This window comes from Platalea leucorodia (genome assembly GCF_965183815.1).
Source record: "Platalea leucorodia genome assembly, chromosome: 5".
In the NCBI taxonomy this organism is placed as follows: domain Eukaryota; kingdom Metazoa; phylum Chordata; class Aves; order Pelecaniformes; family Threskiornithidae; genus Platalea; species Platalea leucorodia.
The window spans coordinates 17,673,225-17,698,437 of record NC_138827.1 but is presented as its reverse complement, the minus strand read 5'-3'; the positions used below and the strand labels follow the sequence as shown (position 1 = coordinate 17,698,437).

Here is a 25,213-nt window from a genome sequence, read left to right as displayed (position 1 = left end):
GTGTGCTGGCAAGGGTTACAGTGGCCACGGGAGCCAGGCTGGTGTGTGCCTCAGAAGCTGACAGAAGGGATACCACCACCATCTGTGTTTTGTTCTTCAAAGAAAGGGCAGTGCTGACTTCATTGTAGAGCTTCAAAGGAATAATTTCAGCTACTCTTTAAACAGGCAAGGGAGGAAGCAAAGTTTATAATGTGCTAAAGAGGGCTGTAATTCCGCTCTGAAGTTCCCTACCAAACAGATGAGGAACGAGCAAATAAGTACTCGGTACATGGGAAAATGAATTTTATTACTGACATTACAGTGTACATTATGTTTTTACAATGCAGCTGACAGCCTTATACTTTATTGATTTTTTTTCCCAAGTTAAATGTACAGGAACTAAATAATTACTACTGAGCTACAAGATGTCAGAAATACGATAAGTGCTTTAACCAGGAGCAGTTTCCATGGACTAAGCAGAGATTAAGATTTTTAAATCTTATCAGTACAGATTTGCACACCTGATTTCTTTTGATCTGCATTCAAAACTACATATTCTTTTTTTCTCCCCTCAACTGCAGTGGTCCAGTCTTGTATGAGAAATGCGGTATTTACAAACAGGTCTTTGCTCTCTGACATGCATCGGAGAGCGCAACGTTTAGGTCAGTGTAATGGGGAACGCTCTGCCTTGCGCAGACCGGGGCAGTGCCTGGGGTTTGGCTATGCAGGCACGGGAAGCAACGTGCATACCATGAAAAAGAAGGGCTCCTTCAAAAGATTACTGATTTATAGAAGCAAATATTTTGGGGGCCAAAAAGAGAGCAGATAATTGTCTTTGAAGTAGGGTAGGGAAGAGGTGTCTTGTTAATGGCAGAGTCCTGGAGGGGAAGCAAACCTCTCCGCATCCTGAGCCATCGTCCTGCTGCCAGTCTTGTCACCGATAGCCAAACACCTGCACCAGATCCTCTCCAAAGTCATTATTTTCAACCTGTTCAGCCCATCAACATTCCTAAAAGATAACTTTCGCAAGAGAACTCATCTCCTTCACCCCTGAGGCTTTCCATGCTCTCCTGCCAGCCAGGTAACAGCCACAGGCATCAGCTGCTCCCCACGGTGGAGCCAAACATCCTGGCTCTGCTGCTGTCCCCCTGCCCCACACCGACCCACCGCTGCGCTGAGCCCCAACCTGCTGCCGGGGAAGAGCAGTAAATGTTATAAGGCACCTTTTAGCTCAATACTTTGGAAATACACACAGAGCTGTTACAATACCCGTAGCGCACTGACTGACCCGAAGGCTACGGGCTTCTAACGCAGCAGCGCTGGAGTAACGCAGGGCAAAAATCACAGCCATGTGCTTTAAAATGGTCATCGATGTTCAAGTGATTGCTGCTATTTGCTTTTAGCTGGGGAAAGTGGTTTTGTACTTGACTGTCCTGCTGTGCCCAGTCCCTTCCCACCGCTGCCTTGGCGTTTGAGCAGAAATACCGGGCAGCCACCGTGGCTGGGCTTGGGGAGCTGCTGGAGCGTGGGAAGGAGGGGACCAGCCCCATCACAGCTGGGACCCTGCCCTGGTAAAACACCTCTGCAACCTCTGAGAGAGTGTTGTAGTTCAGCTTAGTAGTCATCTTCCCTCATTTACAGCCAAAGGCAAGTAATAAAGAGAGTAAATGGGCTTAATTTGTAATGCTTTAAAGGTACATTTTTGAGGCTCTAATACCAAGAGCAGAGTGTTTTCAAAGGAGGCCATAGAAAGCCAAAGCAACCACCCATTCCATTACACTGCTGCCTGCTTCACAGCCAGCCCCACGGAGACCCCACAGCTTCGGAGGACACCCTCCCGATGGCGAGACAGCCTCAGTTATGCTCGCGGGCTGGAGGCATCCAATACCAGCCCAGCAGTAACAAACCAGGTGGGACCCGGACCCTGCTCCAGGACCCAGCACCTAGGCACAGCCACAGCTAAGCCCCACTTCCCCAGCACCAAGCCCACATCTAGAGCCGGATCCCCGTGTTCCTCCTTGGAAACAGACACTGGGTTGTGCTCACTTTCAAGTCTGTCCAAAGAGGTTTTGTAGCATCTCATGACTCGTCTTCTCCCAAGGCTGCCGGAGCTGGGCCGGCACCACCGCTCCTCGCACTGCAGGGCAGGATTGGCCCCGCTCCCTGCCTTCCCCTGCCGCTCAGCGTTGCATCGATGACTGCAAATGGTGAGGCCTGTGGCATTTGGGCTGTTGGGTTTGGGTTTTGTTTTTAAATCCTGCCCTCTCCCCTCTGCAGAGCTGTTGGAGATGAAAAAGGGGCTTTTATTGCCAGGGCAGAAGTCACTGGTGGGGAGGGAGGTTCATAAACTAAGTGGAAACATATGGGACTTCATTTAAAAAAAAAAAACAAAAACAACAAAACAAACTTTTTCGTTTCAATAGCAAAGCCAACAAGAGCGATTTACAGCCACTGTCCGTTTTCCCATCATGTGAGTATTTAATGCTGCAGACAGGGTGCCGGGGAGGGGGTGCCAGGTACACCCCACCCTGCGGGCCCCCACCATGGTGGGGGCATGAGGCCATAAGACATTTGCACAGTGGCACAGAGCATCCCACGGGGCTCAGTCTGGGACACCCGCAAAACCAAAACAAACACCCCAAATAATTAAAAAAAAAAAAAAAAGTAGTAATAGAAGCCTAAATGATGCAGGTAAGAAACAAGAGTTAAACTCTTCCAGTCCTTTCTCATAGGAACAGGGGACGGCGGGCAGCCAGAGCCAGGCTGAAGAGCAAGCAAGAAAAGGAGCTTTGGTCACATTTGTCTTATGAGAATCACTGGTGAGTAACAATAATAATAATAATAATAATAATAATAAAAAATAAAAAAGGACTTTAAAATACGCCTTGTAAAAGCAACCAGTGAAGAGCAGAGCACAAAGCATCTCACATGGACACTGAAGGACAGGGCGTAGGCACCTCAGAAATGTTCGAGCTGGGGCAGGGGCAGGAGAGCGGCAGATGGCAGCCACCAGCAAGGCTCAGAAATTGCTGAAAATCTCTCGCTTCTTGTTCCAGTCCATCTGCGGAGCTCTCTTCTTCACCCGCTTGGCCCGCACCTTTTCCTTGGCCTCAGCAGCCGTTGGGCTCAGGGTCAGCCCGCTCTCCTCAAATGGGTCTTTCTTCTCTGCATCTCCATCCTGCGTGGAGAAGGGAGAAAAGATGTCAGCCCATGGCAGCATCCCCCCCACCACCATGAGCATGGCCATGGTGTCCTGCAGCGTTTCACCCTGCATGGCCCTGGGAGAGGCGTTTCCTCCAGCATGCATGATAAGCAAATGCACAGGGGTGGGTTTTTTTGGAGCAGAAGGTCAAAGTCCCTCCCCCATGGCGTGTCTGTGGTTTTGCTGGCATCCCTGTGGCCATGGAGTTAATTACTACATTGTGTTTTATGGGGTTTTTTTCCCCGCCTGAAGAATGTGTGGCTGCCACGGCTGGAAGTGAAAAAGCAGAAACACAGAAGCTGCTGTCAGAGGGAAAACAAGCTGCTCCACTTGGCTGCTGGGAAAATGAAAAATAAGCCACTAGTGTAGGCAGGATCCCTGCAGGAAAGCGGGGATAAGGGAGCAAGCTGGGTGAGCCTTGGGGCTCACAGGGAGGGGTTGTGGCAAGGCCCCCTGTGTTCTCCAGCCCAGGCACCCGTTTGCTCCCAGAGCACCCGTGGCTAACCGAGGCGGGGACGGGGGGTGTGTGGGAGGACAGCAGCGCCTGCCTGAGTGCCCAGCTGGCCATGCTCAGCACAGCCACTGTAAGACACCAGCCAAGGCTGTATTTGCTTTGGGAACTGTATTGAAAACAGCATCTTTCCATCTACTTAATAAAAGTACTTTTGTAATAAGAAAATTAACTTTCCTTTCTAAAGTCACTGCTGCTGCAGCAATGTGCCCTTAAGCCAGAAACCCCAGGTACCCCTCCACTAACCCTGACCCTCTTGTTCTTGCAGTAGGTGAAGGACGGCCACCACGTCCTCAAGGTACAATTAACATCCTGGCCAAAATGCTTTTATTCCATTGCATCCCTGCTGGGGACAGACCCAGCACCGTGTCTCCGAGCCCCTCAAACCCCACAGGTCTGGGAAGCATCATCCCTGCCAGGACTTGGTTCATCAGAGCTGGTTTCAGCAGGCAGCACGCTCCATAGCGGGCGCAATGTAAAGCTTTTGCTTCATTGATCACATCTGTACTGAGGCTTTGCCAGGTCTTGGTGCCAGGCAGGGCGGAGGTGCCCGAGGAGACCAGCTCGGGGAGAAGCGGCTGCACCCTGGAGCTGCACGGCTGCACTCCAGAAGCGCCTCGCTCATGTCAATAGTGGGCAAACATACAGAATCAAGACCTTCAGTTTTAAGGAAACATTTTAAAGCCTCCCTACTCACATTGCTGCCCTAGCATGCATGAGAAACTCAAAAATAATGATTTCACAAACCCTGCTGATAACCATGGGCAGGTCTTCTACCAGCGCTGCAAGATAACGGCTCCAGCTTTGCTCTGGCTTACGAATGCACACTGAACCGGGCGGTGGCTAGAATGAGCATGCCAGGCTAGAAGCTGGGGGGCAGAGCTCCAGGCAAACACCCTGCCACCCCCCAGGGACTCTGGTTTTAGTGCAGAGGTGGGACAGCAATCTCTGAAAGAGCCCAAAGGTGGTGCCATGGGAGGAACCACCGCGCTCAGGCACCATGACACAGCCCGGTTCTCCAAAGGCAGCAGCCACTGGATCAGGACATGTATTATTTAATGCTTAGAGAGAAACGGAGATGCCAGACTGCAGGCGCTTGGCCACAGCTCTCGGACACAGCTCACAGCTGGCGTTTGAGATGTTTTAGAGGCTCTGGGTGCTCAGAGGAGGCTGCATGAGCACTTGCCGCCGTCAGACTCCCGCTCCCAGCCGTCTCAGGGCAGGCAACATCACAAGCACTGAGAACCAGCAGAGACTCCACAGAGCACCTGCGTGGAGGCATTCCTCTCTTTTTAGCAGAGCCTCATGCTAAAGATAAATTTTTGAGCACTTTAGAAATCCCCTACTTATTATTTTAAGAAAAAAATCTGCTAAATTAGTAACACCAAGATAATACCAATGTATGCCTTTTGATTATTTTTGGTCGCTCATTCACCTTGGACAGCAAGGTCTGCCTCTTCTCTGGCCCTTTGCTACAGCGTTCAGTCAGGCTCCCCCAGAGAAACAGCCCCAGCCCTGCAAGCAGCCCTGCAGGTCACCAAATCCATACTCCTCCCATCTTGAGCAGCTCCTTTAAACACTGTATAAATTCACTGTGCTCCAAGCTAAAAGCAATTTGGCTTTTTTAAATTTTAGCCTGCCTTATTCCTGTTAGCAGCCCTTGAACCTCACAGCTCTGCTCCTCCTGCCCTCCCAGCTTCCCAGCCTTGCCTCCTGCCCTGTAGCTCGTCAGTATAATTACACTTACGATCCAAAACTCCTGTAGACATCCTTTCATCTTACACCTCCATTCAAACTATTCGAGCACGAATCACTGCCCAACAAAGCACCAATTAACTTGCTGCCGTTACCGCTTGACGTTCTCCCCTGCTGGGTTTGGGACAGTGCCACCTCCTCCCCGAGGTCACGATGCCCAAAGGGACGAGCCCGCATGAGTCCTCCCAGAGCCAGGACAGAGCATGCATCTGCACCCTTGCAAAACCCGTCCGTTAATAGGGGACATCTGCTGCTGCTGGCAGAGGTCACGCAACCCCCATGAGCTTTTCTGTCCCCCGGACAAAGAGAGGAAAGAACATCTCTGTGACAGCAGCTCATCCTGCTACAGCACACGTCACCCCTAGGGTCCCGAACCCTTCACCAGCCACCCAAAGGAGTTATTGACCCATCCCAGCAACGCGGCCACCTCCGCACTGGAACCATCAGCTGCTGACAGCTCATGGCTCCATTTCATGCACATCTACAGTGCAAGGGATAAAAGAAAACTCTGTCTTATGCTTACTGGATGGATACAAGTGTACCTAAGCCTGCGAGACAAATCTGAAAATACATTGAAAGGCATTGTTACACAGTACCATAAGGCAAGTATGTACCTACAATAGTACGTGAAAGGCAGGGGGAATGTTTAGGGTTTTTACCTCTGATTCCTTCCCAGGACTTTGAAGGTCACTGTGAGATGAAGATGTAGATCCTCCATTCAGCTAGTGGAAATTAAAATGTTAGTCCAGTTTGCACAAAGACAGAATTAGAAAAAAGTAAAAAGCCAGGCAGAAAAATGCTCTAGCCTGGTGGGGACAGACATCCCAGCCTGGCTTGTCCAGGGAGAGGAACAGAGCCTGGAGGGGAGGGTCCTGCCAACGAGACCCTGAATGCACATGTGCACGCACACACACACGCACACATGGGAGCTCCCTGCGATTTGCCGGCAGAGCCACTGCTCTCCCGCATCCCCCACGCCAGGCTGAGCATGGTCCCCGTCCTGCCAGCACCAGGCAGCCGCTCACCTCTACCCTCCATCACTGGGAACAGTGATTAAACAGGGCTGAAACCAGCTTTGTTCAACCCCTAAATTAAAGCTGCAGCAGGAAGCAATTAAAATCAGCCAGCAGCAGTTAAGCTGAGCTAAATGAGCCTTGGGGACGTTATGAGCATCCCTCTCTGCTCTGCAGGCTGGCAAGTCATCCCGACAGGCTCACGTGTCATAGGTGGGAGCCAAGGAAAGCCGGCATGCCAGGACCCCTGATCCCTCTTGATCACTCCAACACATTCCCCTAAACTGAGCAAACCCGAGATGCTGCTGAGCCACCTCAGCCGTCAGGGCATCCTGGAGCAGGCAAGTACTCACCTGAGTCTGTGCGGATCCATTTGTCATGGGCTGAGGTACCACACCTATAGACCACATAAAGAAAATACACTGTAAATACACTCAGCTGGGATTGCTGGCCTCAGGTCCCAGGCAAGCATCCCTCAGCGTCGCCCACCCGGCCATCCTGAGCCTGCCTTCTCCCTTGCCCACCCCACCAGCTCAGCGCGTCTTGTCTCTTGACTTTGTCCTGTGCTGCTTCCAAGCCCATGCAAAAGCCTGTCCATCCCCTTTGTGCCCTTCTGGAACTAAATTCTTTCCAATTCCCCTGACTTCACTTGATTTCACTCTGTTTTCATCAGAAACACCTTCCAGGAAGGGGAACAAGTAACTCCCATGAGCACTAAGTTCAGCACACACCCTTTTTTTTTTTTTTTTTTTTTTTTTTTGTCTGTTAAGTGGTTTTTCTTCAGAAGCTGTTTAATCAGAAATCTTGAAAAAAAAACCCAACGTTCTTTGCCAAAATCAGCATCTTGTTGGTGTCACAACAGTGTGTGGCAAACAACCTGCTCCCCAGGTACTCTGGCATTTTTTTTTGCTCACTTCCAGTGATTTGCACTACTAATATTCCATATGATGGCAAATCTTAGGCAGATAAGCTGCCAGTCACCACGATCGAGTCATTGCTAAAGGCATTATCATGTCTCATCTGTCCCAGACTAACAGATGTGTTAATTGTGACAAGATTAATAACTGAATTATGTCGAGCGTGAATGCTTCTTGGGGCAAAGCCCTCACTCTGTGCATCTCTCCAGCAGCAGACAATGACATGGATGCACGTCGCTGTGTAACCCGAAATCCAGTGAAGCGAGAGCAGTGCGCGGTGCCAAATGCAGCTTGCAACTGCAGAAACCCAGGACAGCTAATTGCACAGCTTGCGTGGTGCCAAATGCAGCTTGCAACTGCAGAAACCCAGGACAGCTAATTGCACAGCTCCAAAGCCATCATCTCCCTGCACCATGTACGGACACGGCTGGGCTTTCCGACGGACCGATTTGGGAGCTGCATCAGTGTGAGCTGCAGGGATTCCTAGTGCAAATCAGGGCACCTTTGCGTTTAAAAAACATAAACCCAAATCATAATTTGGAGAGTGTGCTGGTGCAAAAGCACCAGTTATGGTGTTGTGATCCTTGAGTATTTTACCATACTGAATGTCGGACTCGTGTTTACAGTATGATAAGCTCTGAGCAATGGTCAACAGAAGAAAGTCAGCTCATAGCAGAAATGACGCTAAAGTCTCTGGTACCATAAGAAGCTAAAAGATAATGTTATTTAAATGAGAAGCAAGCTTCAGATCACAGGCAATATTAAAGTGGAAATGGACTAAAAAAAGAAAGTCATTTCAAAATTTGGCATGTCTGGAAATATTTTCGTATTTCCTTAATCCTGAAAGGTGCATAGCTCTTAAAATACACTCATCGGCTAAAATGTTGAGGTGCTTAGGATCAGCTGTAAGACTTTGAAATTGTCAGCTTGAGGTCAAGGCAGTTTGATTAAAGAGTGCAGTTATTATTTCCTCTTACCCTGCAAACAACAGAATTTACCAGAGCACTTTGTCACCAACACATGTGCTGTCACCAGCCAGGCAGGCCCAATTCTTGATCTTTGACAAATGCGTCAAGACAGCAGCAAGAGCTGCAGAGCCAAGGCAGGGGCTCGAGCACCCACCCGCACCCCTCCACGTGTCCGTGGCCCTGGTTACGTCCCCACCCCAGGGAACAAGGGCTCCTTTATCGCTCGTGCCAGCGGACAGCTCTCGCCCCAGCTCCTCCTTGAACCGATACGGAGCATCTGACACCGTTTTCGCCCCGTACGCTTCTCTGCATTGTTTGACCCATTTCTTTGGACAAATCTCCCCATTGAGCATCCGAGGAAGCCGGAGTGCAGATCAGATAAGGAACAGCTGTATTGGGAAACAGAGCTCCCCATTCAGCTGGGGGGTCAGGACAGGCCGGGGAGCACCGCACACCCTTCCCATCCAGGAGCTGCAGCACAACAGGTTGGAGAGTGGACAGGCAGCTTTCTCTGCCAGGTTTCAACAGCAAGGAAAACATTTCCTGCAACAGCCACCCCTGTGATCACTGTGGCATGAAACCCTCCCCCCTGTGAGCACGAGGTGTTTGCTCCAGTATTTCTCGATGCACCCTCAGGCTCCTTTGTGGGAGCAAAGAGCAACGGGGAATTTATTGCACTCCCCCTCCTGAGACCCCAGCTCAGCACCTCAGGCAGACCGCTCTGCTCCCCCGGACCCTGCGGGTCCACTCGCTCCAACGCCAGATGCCCCATCTCCCAAGGTGTGGGTGCTGCAGCCAAAAATGGAGGGGCCCAAGGAACAGCCGTCAGAGAGGCTTCCCAGCCCCAACCAGACGGACCAGTCCCATCTGAGTATCCCTCCACAAGCTCATCGCTCACTGAGCACCCAGCTCCCCGCGAATCCCACCACGCTTTGCCTCAGCCACTTTATGGCAGCAAGTTTCTAAGTTAATTATTCACCATGTAAAAATAACAAATTGTTTTTTGGCTAGATTAGGAAGTATTCTCACTATTTATAAATAGCTGGGTGGTGCTCAGGAAACTACCGAGGGATGAGACAGAAGGGAAACACGACTCTCCCTCACTTCTGAAATCCCACCCATGACACGGTGAGTCATGGGAACAGCATAGGGTCGCCCAGGGAAAGCGAGGTCTCACCTTTGGTGTGCTCCTCTGTCGGGGTCACCCCCAGCTTCTTGAAGTAATCATCTGTTTCGGGGTCCACCACCAGAAGCCTGGCTTCGTTCTCCCTGGACTTAATGTGGGACACCACCTCTGAGTGCCGCAGGCCTTCCACATTTATGCCGTTCACCTGCAAAGCGATGGCATGAGAACTCACATCCGTGCCCCCTGCAGCAGAGCTGCTGGTCCTGGCTCACAGACCCCCAGAGCAGACTCCCCATCCCCTAAGGGATGGGATTTTCCTTTTTTAATTTCCATTGGGATGATAGGAAGGCTACAGGCTTTTTTCTTCCCCCTCTCAAGCCAGCCACAACCTCCTAGCAGCCCCCCAGTGCCTCTGCCAGAGCATCCTTCGTGTTACTGCACACCTCCACCTCTGTCTGCATCCCAAACACATCCATCAGGAACCACAGCCCCAGACTCTGCCATCACCTCACCCACCCAGGTCCTGCTCTCTTTAGTGATTTCGAACCCAGCCTTCACCTTGGATGTGCCCTGGGTATCTCCGGCTGCCTACGAGGTGCAACCATGTGCATGGGCTGGGTGCTGCCAGCGTGAGCTGCTCCCCAGCCCTGCCCAGATGGCTGCGGCATCACCACGCCATCGTTCATCCCTGTGTGATGGAAAACTGTGGATTTCCCGTGTCCCAGGAGGACGAGTCCCCATGCCTGCTGCACAGATTTATTTCTCCCTTCCCTGCGTGCGAGCCAGGACTTACCAGGGAATGTGATCCTCTGCTCCCAATTGTTCCCAGCAGCGAGGGGACAATTATGATTTTCAGGCATTGTTCGGGTGGGGAATGAATCACCCTTTGTCCTGCAGGGGAAGGTCTCCGCACCACCCGGCCCCTCGCTGCTGGACCCGCTTTTGTGTGATAAACTCTTTTCAATGCTCCAGCCCGTCTCCGGCAAAGCTCAACCCACCCTTCGCCGCCCGTCCTGCCTTTGGCAATCCGAAGGCGCCTGCCCTCAGGACAGCAGGGCGATGTGCTAATTCAGCTTGGATGGAGAAGGGGAGAGAGTGCTGGTGGTATAGAGATCGCTGGGAATGGAGTAACCTCCTCCTCTTAAAAATAGCTACTCTGTTACTACAGCTTTCTGAAACAAATCAAAGACTTCAGAAATCTGTCCAGCACAGAAAGGCCTTCGTTAGAAGTGGACAGCAGGTTTTGTTTGTTTCTCTAAGCCACACATAACGTTGTAACTGCATGCTTTGGATGCACACGCCTGCTCTCCTGCAGGGCCACGGCTGTCTGGGATCACCAGCATCAACTGATTCTTATTCCTCCTTCTCCTGCAGACAGACAACTGCCTTCTCCTGCACCAGACCCTGAAGCACACTGATGCCAGAGTTGGGGACAGCCTGGGAGCGAGGGCAACCCCGTCCCAGCAGCCCCCTGAGGAGCTGAGCTACACCAGCGTGGCATTGCCCCAGCAGCACCCAGGACATTGCAGCCTGTCCCAGGGAAGCAGGACAGCAGATGAGGCTGGTCCTGGCCCAGCCATGGTCCCTCTTACTGCAAAGTCGTGGCTGCATTGCAGTGGGGACAAGCAGCCGCCTCCTCTGGGTCGTGCCAAGGCTGTCAGGGGGCTGGAGGCAGCCAGAGGAGGCAGCTGCTCATCCCTGCCGCAATGGGGCAAGGCAAGCGAATGCTGCAGAGCCTGAGCTGGGCCAGCTCCAAACTTTGGGTTCCCCTTTCTGTTTTGGAAGCCTGAACACAAACCTGGGGCAGAAGCAGGTCCTGAGGGCCAGGATACAGCTGTAAGGGCTGGGATGGAAAGGGAACCCTCTCCCCAGGCTTTGCACCTCACTGGCAACCTCAGCTACCAGCTTGTAACCCTGCTCCATCCCCGGCAGCACCCTGCCACCTCTCCTGGTCACCCCGATTCACCCCTGGTTGAGCTCGGTCAGGCAGCACGGGGCTGCTCTCCCCCCGCCCCGGCACCCGAGCACAGCAGGGCTGGGGAACATCAAATATTTATCAAAGCCCCAAAGAGCGGGTATAGAGGGGATTGGGTTTCCGAGCTCGCCAGCTCACCCCTTGCAGCTTTGTGTGTGCCAGGCGCTCTGCCAAGCACTAATAAATAAATAACACAACCCCTCGCCGTGACACCGCGCTGCCGGGAGCTGCTGCTGCCGGCACCCCGCTCCCGGCCCCACGCTGCTCCCGGCATTAAACTTTCAGGTGCTGGGAAGAGGCAGCAGCTCCCACCGGCTGGGGAATGATTATTCACGGGGCTAGAAACCAGGCGAGTGCTTTGGTCTTCGTATTTCCCCAACTTGCCTGGCTCTACAGGATGCGAGGGTTTTCCTCCAGGAGTGCAAACCCCTTTCCCTCTCTGGAGCTGGCAGTGAGGGCCACGGCTTGGTCCCTGCAGGAGGTGTTTTGGGGTTCACCCTCCTGGGGAAGGGCCATGCATCACCCTGAGCAGGGGACATCCACGTGCTCCCGCAGTACAGAAGTAAAAAGAGTGATGGCTGCCGTGCCTGCGGTACTGGCTGCCAGATCAAGCCCTGCCTGTCCCTCTGTCCATGCGCTGCTCAAGCCCTGCCCAAAGCGCAGGCAGCTCTGGATGAGGAAACCTCATTCTTCAGGAAAAACACAAGACAAACAAGTCGAAGGGTGAGCGATTCCCAGACACATCAAAACTTGTGTTGTCCAGCACTCAGTGACCAGGAAGATGCCTCCAAGAACAATTTTTCCCCCCATCTTTCACAATTTCATGTCTTAAAATCTCTGCAAAGCTTTTTCCCCTCTTTTTCCAAACGCCTGCCTGGCAGTGCATCAGCTCAGCCAGCGGCACCGACCCATCCCTGTGCCCATGGCATGATGCCAGACCGGAGGGTGGCTGGGTGGGATGTCACCCGCTCCCCTGCGCTGGTGGTGGGATGGGTCCCACGTGTCCCCATACCCCCTTCATTGCAGAAGGCAGAGCCAGTCCCAGCACCGAGCAGCATCAGGCAATGCCCCCAAGTACAGGGCTCACTGTGCTACAAGGGGGGAGATAGGCACCCATCAAGCACGCATCTGTCCGCAGGATCCCGCTGCCACCCCCGAGCCACCCAGGTGGGCACAGGGGCAGCAGTTCGCCTGCTCTGACCCTCCTCTGTGCCAGCCAGAGCCAGCAGCATCATCTAGATTTCAGCGCTCACAAGTACCCACTTTGAATGAGTTGCCAAAGGACCACAAAGCCACTGCCTAAGCAGCCACATCAGTCTTATGGCTCCACATTACAGAGGAATACAGGGAGGATCTGATGGAAAAGGTCACGGGATGGGGGCTTGTTTCAGCTTCAGGCTTCCCAAGGGTCCCATCACTTCTGCTGTCCCTCTCCCCACCTGCAAGAGGGGGACAGGACCCAGCCGCTCCTGCCAGGCTGGGCAGGATCAAACATCCCTGTGCGGCATGTGCTAAGAAAACCCCAAAAGGCTTCCCAGGAAGGGAGGTGCCGAACCCCCGTGCCATTACCTCCACCAGCCGGTCCTGGGGCCGCAGCCCTGCTCTGGAGGCCGGTGAGTCAGGGTCAACCGAACGGATGAACTGCCCTGGCCGGGACTTCTCGCTGTGCAGGTTGAAGCCATAGCCGTTGGGGCCTTTCTTCAGGTGGCAGAGACGTGGGCACAGCTCCTTCTGTCCATTTAAATCCTGATTAACAGAAAAGGGGTTGGGGGAGACAAAATATTTAATTTACAGGTTTGGTTTTGCTCTAAAGCAGATGCAATCATAAATAAAGCTACCAAGGAAGCACCATATCTGCACCCTGTCCTCCTGTTCCCCTGAACAGGGACAGGTTAACAAATGAATTTCCTCTCATTGAGTCTATTTTAGAATATCAATTGTCCGAAACCATTCCAGAAAAAATTAAAACAAAACAAAAAATGCATTTCCTTCACCAGAAGCAGCCTAGATAAAGTCCGCCCATACACCAAGACCCCCCCAGCAGCGGCTGAGGCCCAGTGCCACAGGCCCGGGCAGGGAGGAACCAAACCCGAGAACCGAGACACTGCATTAACCTTAGTAATTTATTTAAGGCAGTGCCATGCCCTTGGTCCGGGTGACATCGGCATCACCTGCGGGTCTGATCACCTCCCAGCGGAGGGGTTCTGGGGGCCAGGGTGATGAACGCCACGCCTGATGCCTCCCCGCAGCATGGAAAGGCTGAGCTTGCTGTAAGAAGAACAGTACAGGAGTACGTGAGGAGTTTAGTGCCTTCCCCCATCCCACGGAAAACGCTTTACGGCTCCTCAGGGCAGCGGGGGGGGGGGGGGGGGGGGGACGACAAATACCAGCTTTTCTCCAGGTCTGCAGGACCCATTACACTCCCTTAGATGCTGCTCTCCCCACCAGCCTCCACACAGCCCCTTCCAGCCCACATGCACTGGGCAGCACCGGCTCATGGCACAGCACCGCTTTCCCGGCAAGAGCCTCCATGGAGATACAGGTTTTCATTTTCATCTGTGGTTTAAGGAAAACACCCCCTGTGGCTGAGTTTTAGTCTTTCATTAAAAGAAATGCTGCTCCCCTCCTGCTAACAGACCTTATTTTTTTCAGATCACGTTTATGGTGAAATCTCTTACAGCCTTTCCTTTCAAATTAAAAACCCACGCGGCAATTGCCTCCACATTCCTATCTTTGCCGAAAGGTACTGTGAAACACCAAACCTGCACCACCACCCCCCCTCCCACCGCATGCCCAGAGAAGTCCTCCCTCCTCAGACAGCCCCGGGGCTCCTACACGCTGTGCTGGCTTCGCACTGGCACTGCCCGTTGCGCTCGCAGCACCTTGGGGTTATTTCTGCAAAACACCCTCAGTGTTGCTTAAAAGCTGCTTCCTCTCCAGGAAGGGCTGTGGGAGCTGAGGGCAGCCGTGGCTGATGTGCAGGAGACCTGGCACGCCACCACTCATGCGGGGGACCCCAGGGATGATGCCAAGGGGTTCCAGCTGCACATAGACCCTGCATGGCAAGAGCCAAACAAGCCAAAGGATGTTTCCCACTGCCACCGTGGAGCTGGACTATCTGCAGGGCCCTCGTGGATGACGACGGGGAATAACTCCGTTTGCAATGATACAAGGTGATTTTTGGCCGCTGCAAGTCACAGTGGGGCAAACACAGAGGGCAGCAAAGAACTGAATCAATTCACCAGCACTCGCTCATCTCCTGGCTCCCTGTGGGGACAGCAGTGGCCCGCAAATGGCACTCCCGGGGTCAGCACCTAATTCCCGCAGGAGGAGCACAGTGAGCAAGCCGATTACCAGGCAGCTGGGCACTGCCAGAGAGCTGCTGGCTCCTGCCGCCAGGGCTGTCATGGCTAAGTCACTTTGGGGGCTGATCCCGTCTCCGTCATCCCCTCAAAGAAGGGATTTTCTGGAGAAGCATCAGGCAGGGACGCACAGAGCGGTCACCCCCAGGGACCCACTGTGCTGGGAAATGGCTCTGCCACCTTTCCCCTTCGGCACAGCTGTGGAGCCACCGGCTGCAAACTCGGATGGAGAGAGCAGCCCCGCAGCACCCTTCCGCCCCCAGCACACCACTCCCCACCCAGTACCTACGGGCACCGCGTTAATCCAAATAGCAAAACATGACTAATATTACTCAATGTACGTCCCTGTCCCCAGCTGGGTTCCCCACATTGCAGAGCTCGGGGCCAGAGGATCCCCAGGCGCAGGGCATCAACCATCACCTGCACCGAGCACAGGCACCATTGGTCACACAAACACACCCAGCTGGGGTGAAACTGCTGCCGCTGGCAGGGCACAGAGGCCACAGATGACAAGAAATAAACTCAAATAATCCCAGCAAGAAATACCTGCTTCATGCCACAGAGAGCAGTGTCCCTATGCCACGAGCCATGACCTGGCAAGCAGGGGCTCCGGACACCCCCCCAGCGCCGACTGCCTCCTGCAGGCTTTAATGAGGACGAGACCTGGGGATGGCATGAGACCTGGGGACAGGGCAAGGGGAGGCAGAAACCCACCATGACTGCTTCACTGCAGGGTGAAACTCCCCCTCGCTCCATCCGGCGCTCGCTCCGACCCCACACGCACCTGCCAGCTCGAAGCGATGTAAATAAATATCCCAGCACAGCTCTCCTCAAGCTGCTCATGAAATACTCAAGCTGGTGGGGTTCACAGTGGGTTGGACGAGTTCAGGGGACAACTCTGGTGTGACTGAAGCCTCCATACCTGCACGGCCCTTTGTTGGGAATACAAATGCAAAAAAGACACTTCCTCCCCCATCACTTAAGGCTGCATCTTCCCAGGGCAGCTGACCACACCAAACCGCCTCCTCCATTCCCTCTGCGACTTGCTTCTTCACATTGAGCTCTTCCAAACACAGCTGCTGTGGGGCTGACAGCCTGAACCCCCTGTGGGCCCCCAGCCCTACTGAACCCCAAAGCAGCGAGGCGAGAGCAAAGCCTCCCCCAGTGCCAAGTGCCAGCACTCGGCAACCCCTGGCCAAAGCAAGAGCTGGAGCTGCACCCCTCTGCTCCTGCTTGCACCCATCTGCTCCCGCATGCATGGGTGCGTGCCAATTGCACTCTCCAGCAGTAAGCAATGAGATCAGTCCTAGAGTCCTGGGGCAAAAAGCAGAAGGAATTTTGGCTGTGGCTGCAATGCCCAGGGGGAACAGAGGTGGATCAGGACTCAGGACCAGCTTGACCAGCTCAATCCCAGCATCCAGGAAGAAATGGGATGCGAGATGACCAGCCCTCGCTGGACGCCAGGTCAGAGCTGCCCACGATGCCGCTGCTCTGGCACAGGAGGGACACCTCGGCCACCCCGACTCGTCTGGGCCAGAGCACCAAATTCCTCAAAAAGCACTCGCAAAAGAGGGCTGCTGTCAGCAGTGCCCATCATGGGCATCATGGCGTGCTTGGACCAGCTGCAAACTGTACCTGAACATTTACAGAGATTAACTTGGCAAGGCAGTGTTTTATAAAAAAAGCACAGAGGGAGCTGCAAGAAAAGCCCTACTGACTGCTCACGTGCACACTCAAGTTTTGGAGGCAGAGAGACCCACAGGCACCAGCCCACGGAGATGCTCTTGGCATCGACACCTCAATGCACAGATTCTTAAAAGGGAAAAATCATCAGTGCAACATCCACTGATCGATAAAACCCAGCTCCTGCAAAACAGGGCAGGGCTCCCAAAGCACTTCAGCTACCTGCTCAGCAAAAGCCAGGACCAGCCCCTCCGCCTGCCACGACCCTGTGCTTCCATCCTCTCCCTCTGCAGATTTAGCAGCCTGTATTTTTCCCATGGCCCCGAAGCGGTTAGTTCACCCTATCTGCAAACATTTCCAGCTTGCCTTGGAGTTCTTCAAAAACTGAAGAAAACAGGAAATGATTCAACCGGCCGAAGAGGGTCGGATCTGCGCGACCTTAAAGGATGCACAGGGCTCTGTGCAGCTAGGAAAAGGGGGCATGTCTCGCAAGCAGAGGGGAACGCATCTGGGATCACCTATTCGGGTTTAGAAAGGACCTTTTTAAATCACTTCCCTCTTGCTCCACTTTTATGGAGACAGCGGTGTGAAAGCACTGAGAAAACCACCTGAAAATGCCATGCTGTGGCTGCCGTCCCAGTGCCGAGAGTCCCGGGGCTCAGTAGGCGGCTGCAGGGGGACATGCCAGCAGGGCCAGTCCCTCCGCCTTCAGGGAATTCCCTGGGATCACCAGTGAAATCAAATTACTCAATAAATAAACCACTCAGGGGAAAGCTTCGTCTGCAGGATCTCTTTGGCTGCGAGGGTGGTAACCAGTGCCATGTCCTACGCGGGCTGGCTCTACTTTCACCACAAAATCTGGAATTCGAGGTCCTTAGCTGAAATGAATTCAACATCTTTGTTTTTATAAATAAATAAATAAAGAAATAAAAATTCCAATTCAGCATCTATTCTGGGCAGAAATCCTTGGGCAAAACTGCTTATCCTCCTGCAGAGATGATCTGGGGCTTTCGCTGGGCTCTTAAACCTCCTGACTAACGCAATCCTCGGCCACTGGAAAAAACAGGTCTTAGACCACAACTCTGCAAAGCCCCTCTCTGGGATTAAGCAAACACTGATGCTTCTCTTGCTTCACCCAGACCCAAGTACGGGCTCAAGCGCTTTGCGCTTACGTGCTCTGTTGACACGGAGCTGCTGTGGCTCTTGCCAGCTCTGCTATTTATTTTCTTTTTCACCGATGCCAACATTTCCCTGGTTGTGTTCTGGGAAGATATTTCCTAAGCTCCCGGGGGGATTTTGCCTTTGTGAAACCCAAGCCCTGCAACGAAGCATTCCCTGTAACGGTGGCACGTTATCTGGGCTCCCCAGAAACCCGTCAACACTCACCCCTGCAGAAACACTTCGGTATTGCTCCGGAGGAGGCTTCACCACCCTTTCATATGCCAAGAACATAAAAGCCAGTTTGGCTAAGTTAGATTCACACATATACTAGAAAGCAACAAAAATTAACTTTTTGTTTTGTTGCAAAGAAAAGCAATTTTTTTTTTCCTAGGTATCCAGATACAACCAGTGGCCACTAATTCCATAAGCTGGATTAAGAAGCAATGGCATGTCATACGCCACCTACAAGTATCACTCTCTATACACATCCACAGGTACATACGTGCGTGTGCAGATAAATAAGCTGCATTGCCACACCACCCTTGGAGCTGCTGCTTGAGGCAAATCATTGTCACTTTAGAAGGAAAAAGGTTTTGGAAATACTGTTCAAGCTGGTCCATTTAAAAATGCACAAACAAGACATTAAATAACAATGAAACACTTTCAATTAAAAAAAAAAACCAAACAAAACAAAACCAAAAATTGGTTGGGTGTTGCCAGTTCTCACAATCTCATTGCAACTCTTGCAGCATCTGACTTTTTTCCCTTAGAGTTTCCAGTGCTGCTGCTGGGAGCTGGGGACCCCTGGGGACACCCCCCCGGCTCACTGGGATGCCACAGCACAGGCTTCATGCCACCCCCATGCAGCTCCCTGCAGTGACCAGGACCATTCCCATTTCGTACACCTGGATGTTTCAGGCACACTCCACCATGGAGCCAGTATCATAAATGTCACTGGCTCTGATTAATGAGGGGTTTCCATTCAATTAATCAGTAGGTGCCAGCCTCCATGCAAGCAGAATCCACTCACAGAAGCACCAAACTGCCGGCACTTTGGTCTTTTCTGTTTCCTGAAACAAACTCACCTCCCGGCTTTCGAGGGGCAGCAGAGGAGCCCCCCATGCTCCGCTGTCCAAACAAAACCTGCATGCCCCTAGAAAAGTCCCTCCCTGGCTCCAGCGCCCACCCACCAGCCGCAGCTCAATGCTGCGAGGCTACCAGTGTCAGAGACCCGCTCGCCATTGCCACTGACCCAGCCCCAAGCTCCAGCTCTGGGACAGGGCTGCCCCCATGTTCCCCCTGCCCCTGCCCACCACTTCCACCTTCCCAAAGGGCACTAACTCATAAACCTAACCTGTGCGTTCAAACCATCGCCCGCAGCATGACTTTGAGCAGGGCTGGGGATAAAAAGGGCTTTTCAAAGACCTCTGTCACACAGGCATTAGCATACGCCTTTGAGCACGATGCAAACTTGCTGCTAGCCCTGCGAGCTGTCACCCAGCCTCGGACAACCCAGCCAGCACGGCCACAGGTCTCTCCCTGCCCGGGGTGCTCAAAGCCAGCGGTGGCCCAGTGCAGCCACATTGGGTCCCAGCACCATCTCCAGCCCCTCCACCCCGCAGCTCCCCACACTGTGCAGGCTGCCCGTGATGGGCTAAAACACCTTGAAAACTCACGCTTTAGGGATTTATTCCACGAATAAAACACCAGTGCCAGCGCGGACACCTACCCCTCCCGGGTCCTCCAGGAGAGGAGGAGGAGGGCTGAACACACACACACACACACACAAACACGGAGCTAGTCTAGCGGCCGAGGCCGGGTCGGTACCATCTGCTGCAGGAGCCCAGCGGGTCCCAGCACTCCACGGGGCAGAGCAGCTCCTGAGAACAGCACGCCGAAGCCACGATGCTGCTGTGCACCTCAGCAAGGGGGTTCGCCCCCGAACCTCCTCCAAGGCTTCTCAGCGCAGCCGGGAAGTGCGTGGTGTCCTGTGGTGGCACCGTGAGGGGAGCGGGAGCTCTCGCCCCACTCGTTCACCCGGAACAGGGATTTGCTCAAACCAAGCTGAGCTCATCTGCTGCGGGGGTGATGGCCGCCTCAGCCCTGTCACAGCGCGTAATCCCCGGAGATCAGGGCTCGCCACTTAATTGGCTCAATCCTGCCTGGGACCACCTCACCCGCAGCACTCCGCACCCACTGGTTCTTTTGGTGCCACTCCCAGCACCAGCTCCATCCCTCCATGGCCCAGCCTGGTGGGCTTTGCTGTTTCCTGGGGCAGCCAAATAGGCTCTAATCGCCGCTGTTAGGAATTGCACCGCCTGGATGCACTCCAGGCTCTGGATCACCCTGCGACACGTCAAGCCTTTCCGCCTCTGCTCGGCTGAGCTGGAGAAAACACAGGCAGGAGCATTCCTGCCTAATTTACATTGTTAACATATTTTCTTTTAAGTCAGCTCCCGTGGAGTCGTTTCCTCTCCTTTTGCATGTGGTTTTGGTCAGAAAATGGCTCCTTTGCTCGCCTGCTCCCTGCAAAGAAAACCTCCACCTGCAAAGAAAACCTCCACCAGCAGAGCCCGCTGGGGCTGGGGGACACTGGGCTCCCATCCTGCTCCGCGGTCACCTTGGGACACCAAGATGTCCTGGGGGGACAAGGGACACTGCTCAGGGCTTCCATGTCCATCCCCGCTGTCTCACCTCCAGCCAGGACCTCTCCGTCCTCTGCACTTTGGCTTCTCCGCTGCGGGCACTGAGCACCAAGGGATGCATGGGAGGGATGCATGGCTGCCTTTGGGGGTTGCAGAGGAGAAGGGCAGCTCTGGCAGTGTGGGTTCCTGACCAAAACCCAAACACTGGCAGGCAGAGCAGTGAAGGGTGATGCCGGGAGCTGGGAAGGAGCCGAGCGGGGGGAGAAACCCGTGCAGGAAGGGGGCCCGGGATGCAGCACCACCAGAACAAGGGGCCCATTTACACCCGCCCTGACACAGGCACCCTCCCTTGGCAGTAATGGTTATACTAGGAGCCGAGCTGAGCCGCAGGCAAGCTTTAATTGCCACTATTATTACCACAATTTGTTGGAAGCTCAAAGGCCACTGCCTTTGCTCAGATTTAGGGATGCACTTAACTTTAAGCAGATGCTTATTGCCCTGATCTGGAAAGGGGAGGGGGGTCCTCGCATCCCTGACATGAAGACCCACTGTCTTTCATGCTACAAAGATGAGGAAAGCTGGGAGAAACAGGAGCCCTCACCGTGCCTGCTGACAGTGCCCGCAGCCCTGCTCGCCGTGAGAACCGGGGAGGCTTTGGGCTCGTGCCACAGCCAGGAGCGGGATTACTGCCTCCATTCACTGCTGTGCCAGGGATCCGCCGCCTGCTACAGCAGGGCTGGTTTTCATTCCCCTTCCTCCAGGAATGACTCAAATTTTCCCATTAAAGCAGCACCAGAAAGGGGACTATTGTAGCCCTGCATCCCCCCAGGCCAGGGGGACCTTGGTGACACTTTGCAGGGGGACAACAAGGCTGACTGCTGATGTCAAAGGAGCCTCAAATGTAAAAGGAGCCTCAAAAACCAGCCAGAAAGTGGGACCGCTGGCTGGCAGCACTGTGAGGGGGGAGGCAGAGCACCCCCAGGTCTGTGACATGGGGCAAGGACACAGCAGCTCTCCCACTGTCCCCATTGCTGGGAAAAGCAGAGCGAGGATGTTCCTGGGGTTTCCCAACCCCAGATTCAGGTCCACGCCAGGACGCTGCGGCCCCCCGCACGCTGCTGGGAAGGGCTCGGGGGCTCCCTCCCCAGCTGCACACACTTCACCCAGCTCCATCCCCCAGCTCGGAGTCAGCCAGCACCGAATCGGCTCAAACTCCAGATGTTGGTGAAATGCTATAAATAAAGGAGGGGGAAGGGGAGAGGCGGCTGGTGGGATGCCAGGCCCACCAAAACACAAGCAGATGTTCCCCTTCCTCACAGGGCTGGGCTGCACCCATCTGCAGCTGGGGTTGGGGAAAAAAGGTGGCAGTTCCAGCACCCAGAGGTGCCCTGGCTGGCGAGACCCCCCCACCCCCCAGCACCTGCAGAAGGGGGGCAATTCAGAGGTTTTCCACCAGACAGGCCAGGAATAAATCCTTGGGCAGGACCAACTCTGTAAACAGCCTGCTTCCATTTTTATACAGCCACAACTCTAATTACCACCCGCCCTGTTAGCTGAGGAGGTGTTTCAGCTCCGACACCAGCAGTCAAAAGAGAAAAATGTCACTTTGTTCTTCCAATACAGACATAACAGCCTGACTGACACTTGCTCTTAAAGCTCCTGGCTTCACAGCATCTCCTGGGCAGCGGTGGCTTCTGCCTCCACATCGCAACAGCCAGGAGAAAGTTTTGGGGGCTCCCTGGGGATAAGCAGGGACTGTGTCAGTGCCTGCAGCAATCCCTGCCCTGAGAGAAAAGGAGAAGCTCAAACACAGCTGAGCTGCCACGAAATACCTTTTGGCATGGCCTGTGATCACCCTGAAATGAGCAGAGTTATCTTAAACATCACCAGGAGGAGAGGAGGGGTGCTGCAGGTTCCTGACAGTGCTGGCACAAACCGTGCCACGGTGCCATCATCCCTCGCCTCGGTGTCAAAGCTTTGTGTCACCACCAACCCAAACTGCCAGGCACCTTGCCTGCCCACGTGGGCTGCCAGCCCCGAACACAAGGTCTGGGCTTTTGTAGCTTATTTAAATTACTTCCATTATTCAAATTGCTCCAATTATTTAAATTGCTCCAGCTGGGTTTGAGTGATAGAAACAAAAAAATTATTTATTTGTTTTTAAAGGGCAAAAGACATTGAGATTTGCGTTTTTTTCCTCAACAGCTGCAGCACTGCTGCCCCAGCACCCTCATGCCAGCCCAGGGGGCTCAGCCAGGTGCTGTCTCTCTGCCTGGGCGGCTGCTGGAGGAGCAGGGGCTGCACCGGCATGCACGCCCACAGCCCTTTGGATGCGTCCCGCTGCTTTCTCTGCCAACACACAGCACAAAGGGAGGGAGCAAGGATGGCAGGCAAGCTGGGAAGACAGACGAGTAATCCCAGTTAACAGTGGAAAGCATCCAGCTGCAGGTACTCAGCAGGACCCACAGCCAAGCTGCAGCTGATACGGTAATTTGGATGTTTTCAGTGGGTGAGTGTCCAGCCCTGCTGGGTCTGCTGCAGCAGATGGGAGCACCGAGTCGGGCCTGGCTGTGCTGGCCAGGGTGATGCCGGGTCCCTGCTCTGCCCTCAATCACAGCCTGACAGTGGCCCCTGCGAGGAGGAGGATTAGCCATGCAATGGAAACCCTGCACCTGCAGGATGGCTCCTTCCAGCAGCGGAGGGGAAGAATGATGCCTGCAGATGGCCACAGCAGGTACCAAGCCTTTACAGGGATCCGCTCTTCCCAGGGATGCTCGCCCTGAGCCCTGCAGCCGTTTCAGACACAGCGGAGGGGATGGTGGCTGGTCACTAATGACCCTCAGCCCCCAGCAGCCCTTACCAGGGCAATGCAAAAGCAATCAGAAAAAATAACAAGGTCCTTCACCGTCCCCTGGCACTGCAGGAGCGGTGTGAAGAAGAGGTACACACTCTCCCCAAGCCATGCACCAAAGTGTCCAGGTCTCCCCCAAGCCCATGCACCCCAACCTGGTCCCTTCCAGGCGCTATGGCATGCAAACCCCATGGGAGAGCGGGGCAGCCATGCCAGCACCCTGCCACAGAGCCAGACTTCGGCCATGGCGCCAGACATGACAAAAGGTTATTATCCTGAGAAACTGCCGGGCAGGAGAAAAAAAGAGCAGGAAGGATATGAAGGGTGGGGAGGACGCCTGATCTCCAGCCTGTGCTGACAGTGCCTGCCAGGCTGGGCTGCCCCACAGGATGGCACAGCTCCTGCCTCCCTGAGCACCCCACACCAGAGCAGGGTGATGGGAAAAGCGTTTCACTTACAGCCTCCCAACAGTGTTTCACCTTTAAACAATTTGCTGCTAAAGAAATAAGAGCTCAACCTTAGCTGCTGATGCACTAAGGCAAGGGGGTAAGCCTGGATTTGCCCCTCTCTGAAATCCCCGGCACTGTGCCACAGCTCTGGCCGTGGCATTACAGAAATCCCAGAGCACAAAGGGGCCTCTCAGAAGAGGGGCTGCAGCCAGGGCTGTGTCCTGGTGAGGACCACACATCCCCAGGTGGGGACAACCCCAGGCAATGGTGCCCGACAGGCACATCACCCAGAGAGGGCAGCTGGCTGGTGCAGGGACGCCAGCCTGGTCTGGCTCCGTGGGGTTCAACTGATCCCCCCAGCAGCGGATACCTCCAGCTGAGCTGTCCCTGCCATTCCTCAGCAATCCCACAGCTGGGGAATTTCTCAGCCACAAGAAGCAGCTTCCCCCCCCCCCCCCCCCCCCCCCCGCATTTGCTGGCGTTTCAGCAGACTCAGACAGCGAAGGCACCCACGCTCTCCCCTGGGCAGGGCTGGAGCCAGGAACAGCAGCACAGGCTTGGCTGGGAGCAGGGAGCAGCTGGCCCAGCCCAGGGAGAGAGGACAGACAGAGGAGACCGAAACCGCCACGTGCATGTGTTTTCTTTGAGAGACACAACTTTTCCAGCATGATCTGCCAAGGGAACATGCAGCCAGGATACCGGCAAGCCCCCCTGCTCCAGAGGGATGGGCTCCAGGACAACGCAGGGCAGCAGCACGGGTCCTGGCAGGCTGGGATTTGTCCAAGAGGAGAAACACTGGATCTCCGCTCTGGATGCAAAGGGATCTCATCAGATCTAGAGGGATCTGTTTTCCAGTGGGTAGGAGGGAAAAGAGGCAAAGAGCATCAGTCACTGTGCAGGGCTCAAACCACGGCTGGAGCTGCTGGAACAGGGGGAAAAGTCCTTCCCACGCTTGCCACGAACCCCCCCGGGGCAAGGGGAGGGATTGCTGCAGAAGATGGGAAGGAAGCAGGAGAGCTTCCCCGATCGCACAGTGCTCCCTCCCTCTGCAGGGGCCATGCTGCAGTGGCCCCCGGGAGGGAGACGTGCCCCGCTCCACGGCACCCCAAATCAGAAGCACAACTGCCACCCACGGCAGCACATCTCAACATCCTCAGCACTGCTCCAAGGACAGGCAATGGATCCCAAATGGAGCCTCCTGCCCAGGGCAGGGCCCAAATCACACCCCACATGTGAGCTTGTGCTCGCTTGCAGCCCAGGCAGCCAGAGGGTCTGGCCAGAGCTGCACACCATAAAACCACTGACCATGCCGTATCAGCCTGCCCTTTGGACTCCTCAGCTTTTTGCTGAGGCCAAGCCTTGAGCAATCACCAAATCACCCGTTAATGCTGGCCCCATTCACTGCCTTTAATAACCACAGGTCATTACCAGGAATCCAGTTGTACCAGCTTTGCACTCCCACAGCAGCAGAGAGCCCCGTTTGCAGCCACGAGCCTCCCAGCCCTGCGCTGGGTGAGTGTGGCTGCACCGCGGTGACTAGCTCAGCACCACCGACACTAGGTGAAATCCCCCTCAAGAAGGTGGGGGCTCTCATGCGACGTGCCAGGGACCACCAG

At 54.3% G+C, this 25,213-nt stretch overlaps 1 protein-coding gene across 2 annotated transcripts in view; it reads right to left on the bottom strand.

The window, feature by feature from the left end:
• Window positions 1-258: 258 nt before the first annotated feature.
• The window catches only part of NHERF2 (NHERF family PDZ scaffold protein 2), a 41,001-nt gene continuing 16,046 nt past the window's right edge, over window positions 259-25,213 (bottom strand). The window contains exons 3-8 of one of the 2 annotated variants that reach the window (XR_014228422.1): window positions 13,016-13,192; window positions 9,523-9,676; window positions 6,814-6,857; window positions 6,107-6,169; window positions 2,937-3,157; window positions 259-2,258 (exon numbers count right to left, since the gene is read on the bottom strand). Coding sequence is in view for 1 of the 2 variants with exons in the window: in XM_082314517.1 (XP_082170643.1) it covers window positions 2,999-3,157; window positions 6,107-6,169; window positions 6,814-6,857; window positions 9,523-9,676; window positions 13,016-13,192 (597 nt within the window). In the remaining variant the exon portion in view is untranslated. Of the gene's footprint in view, window positions 3,158-6,106; window positions 6,170-6,813; window positions 6,858-9,522; window positions 9,677-13,015; window positions 13,193-25,213 lie in introns of both variants that reach the window. The other variant, XM_082314517.1, reaches the window with a different exon arrangement.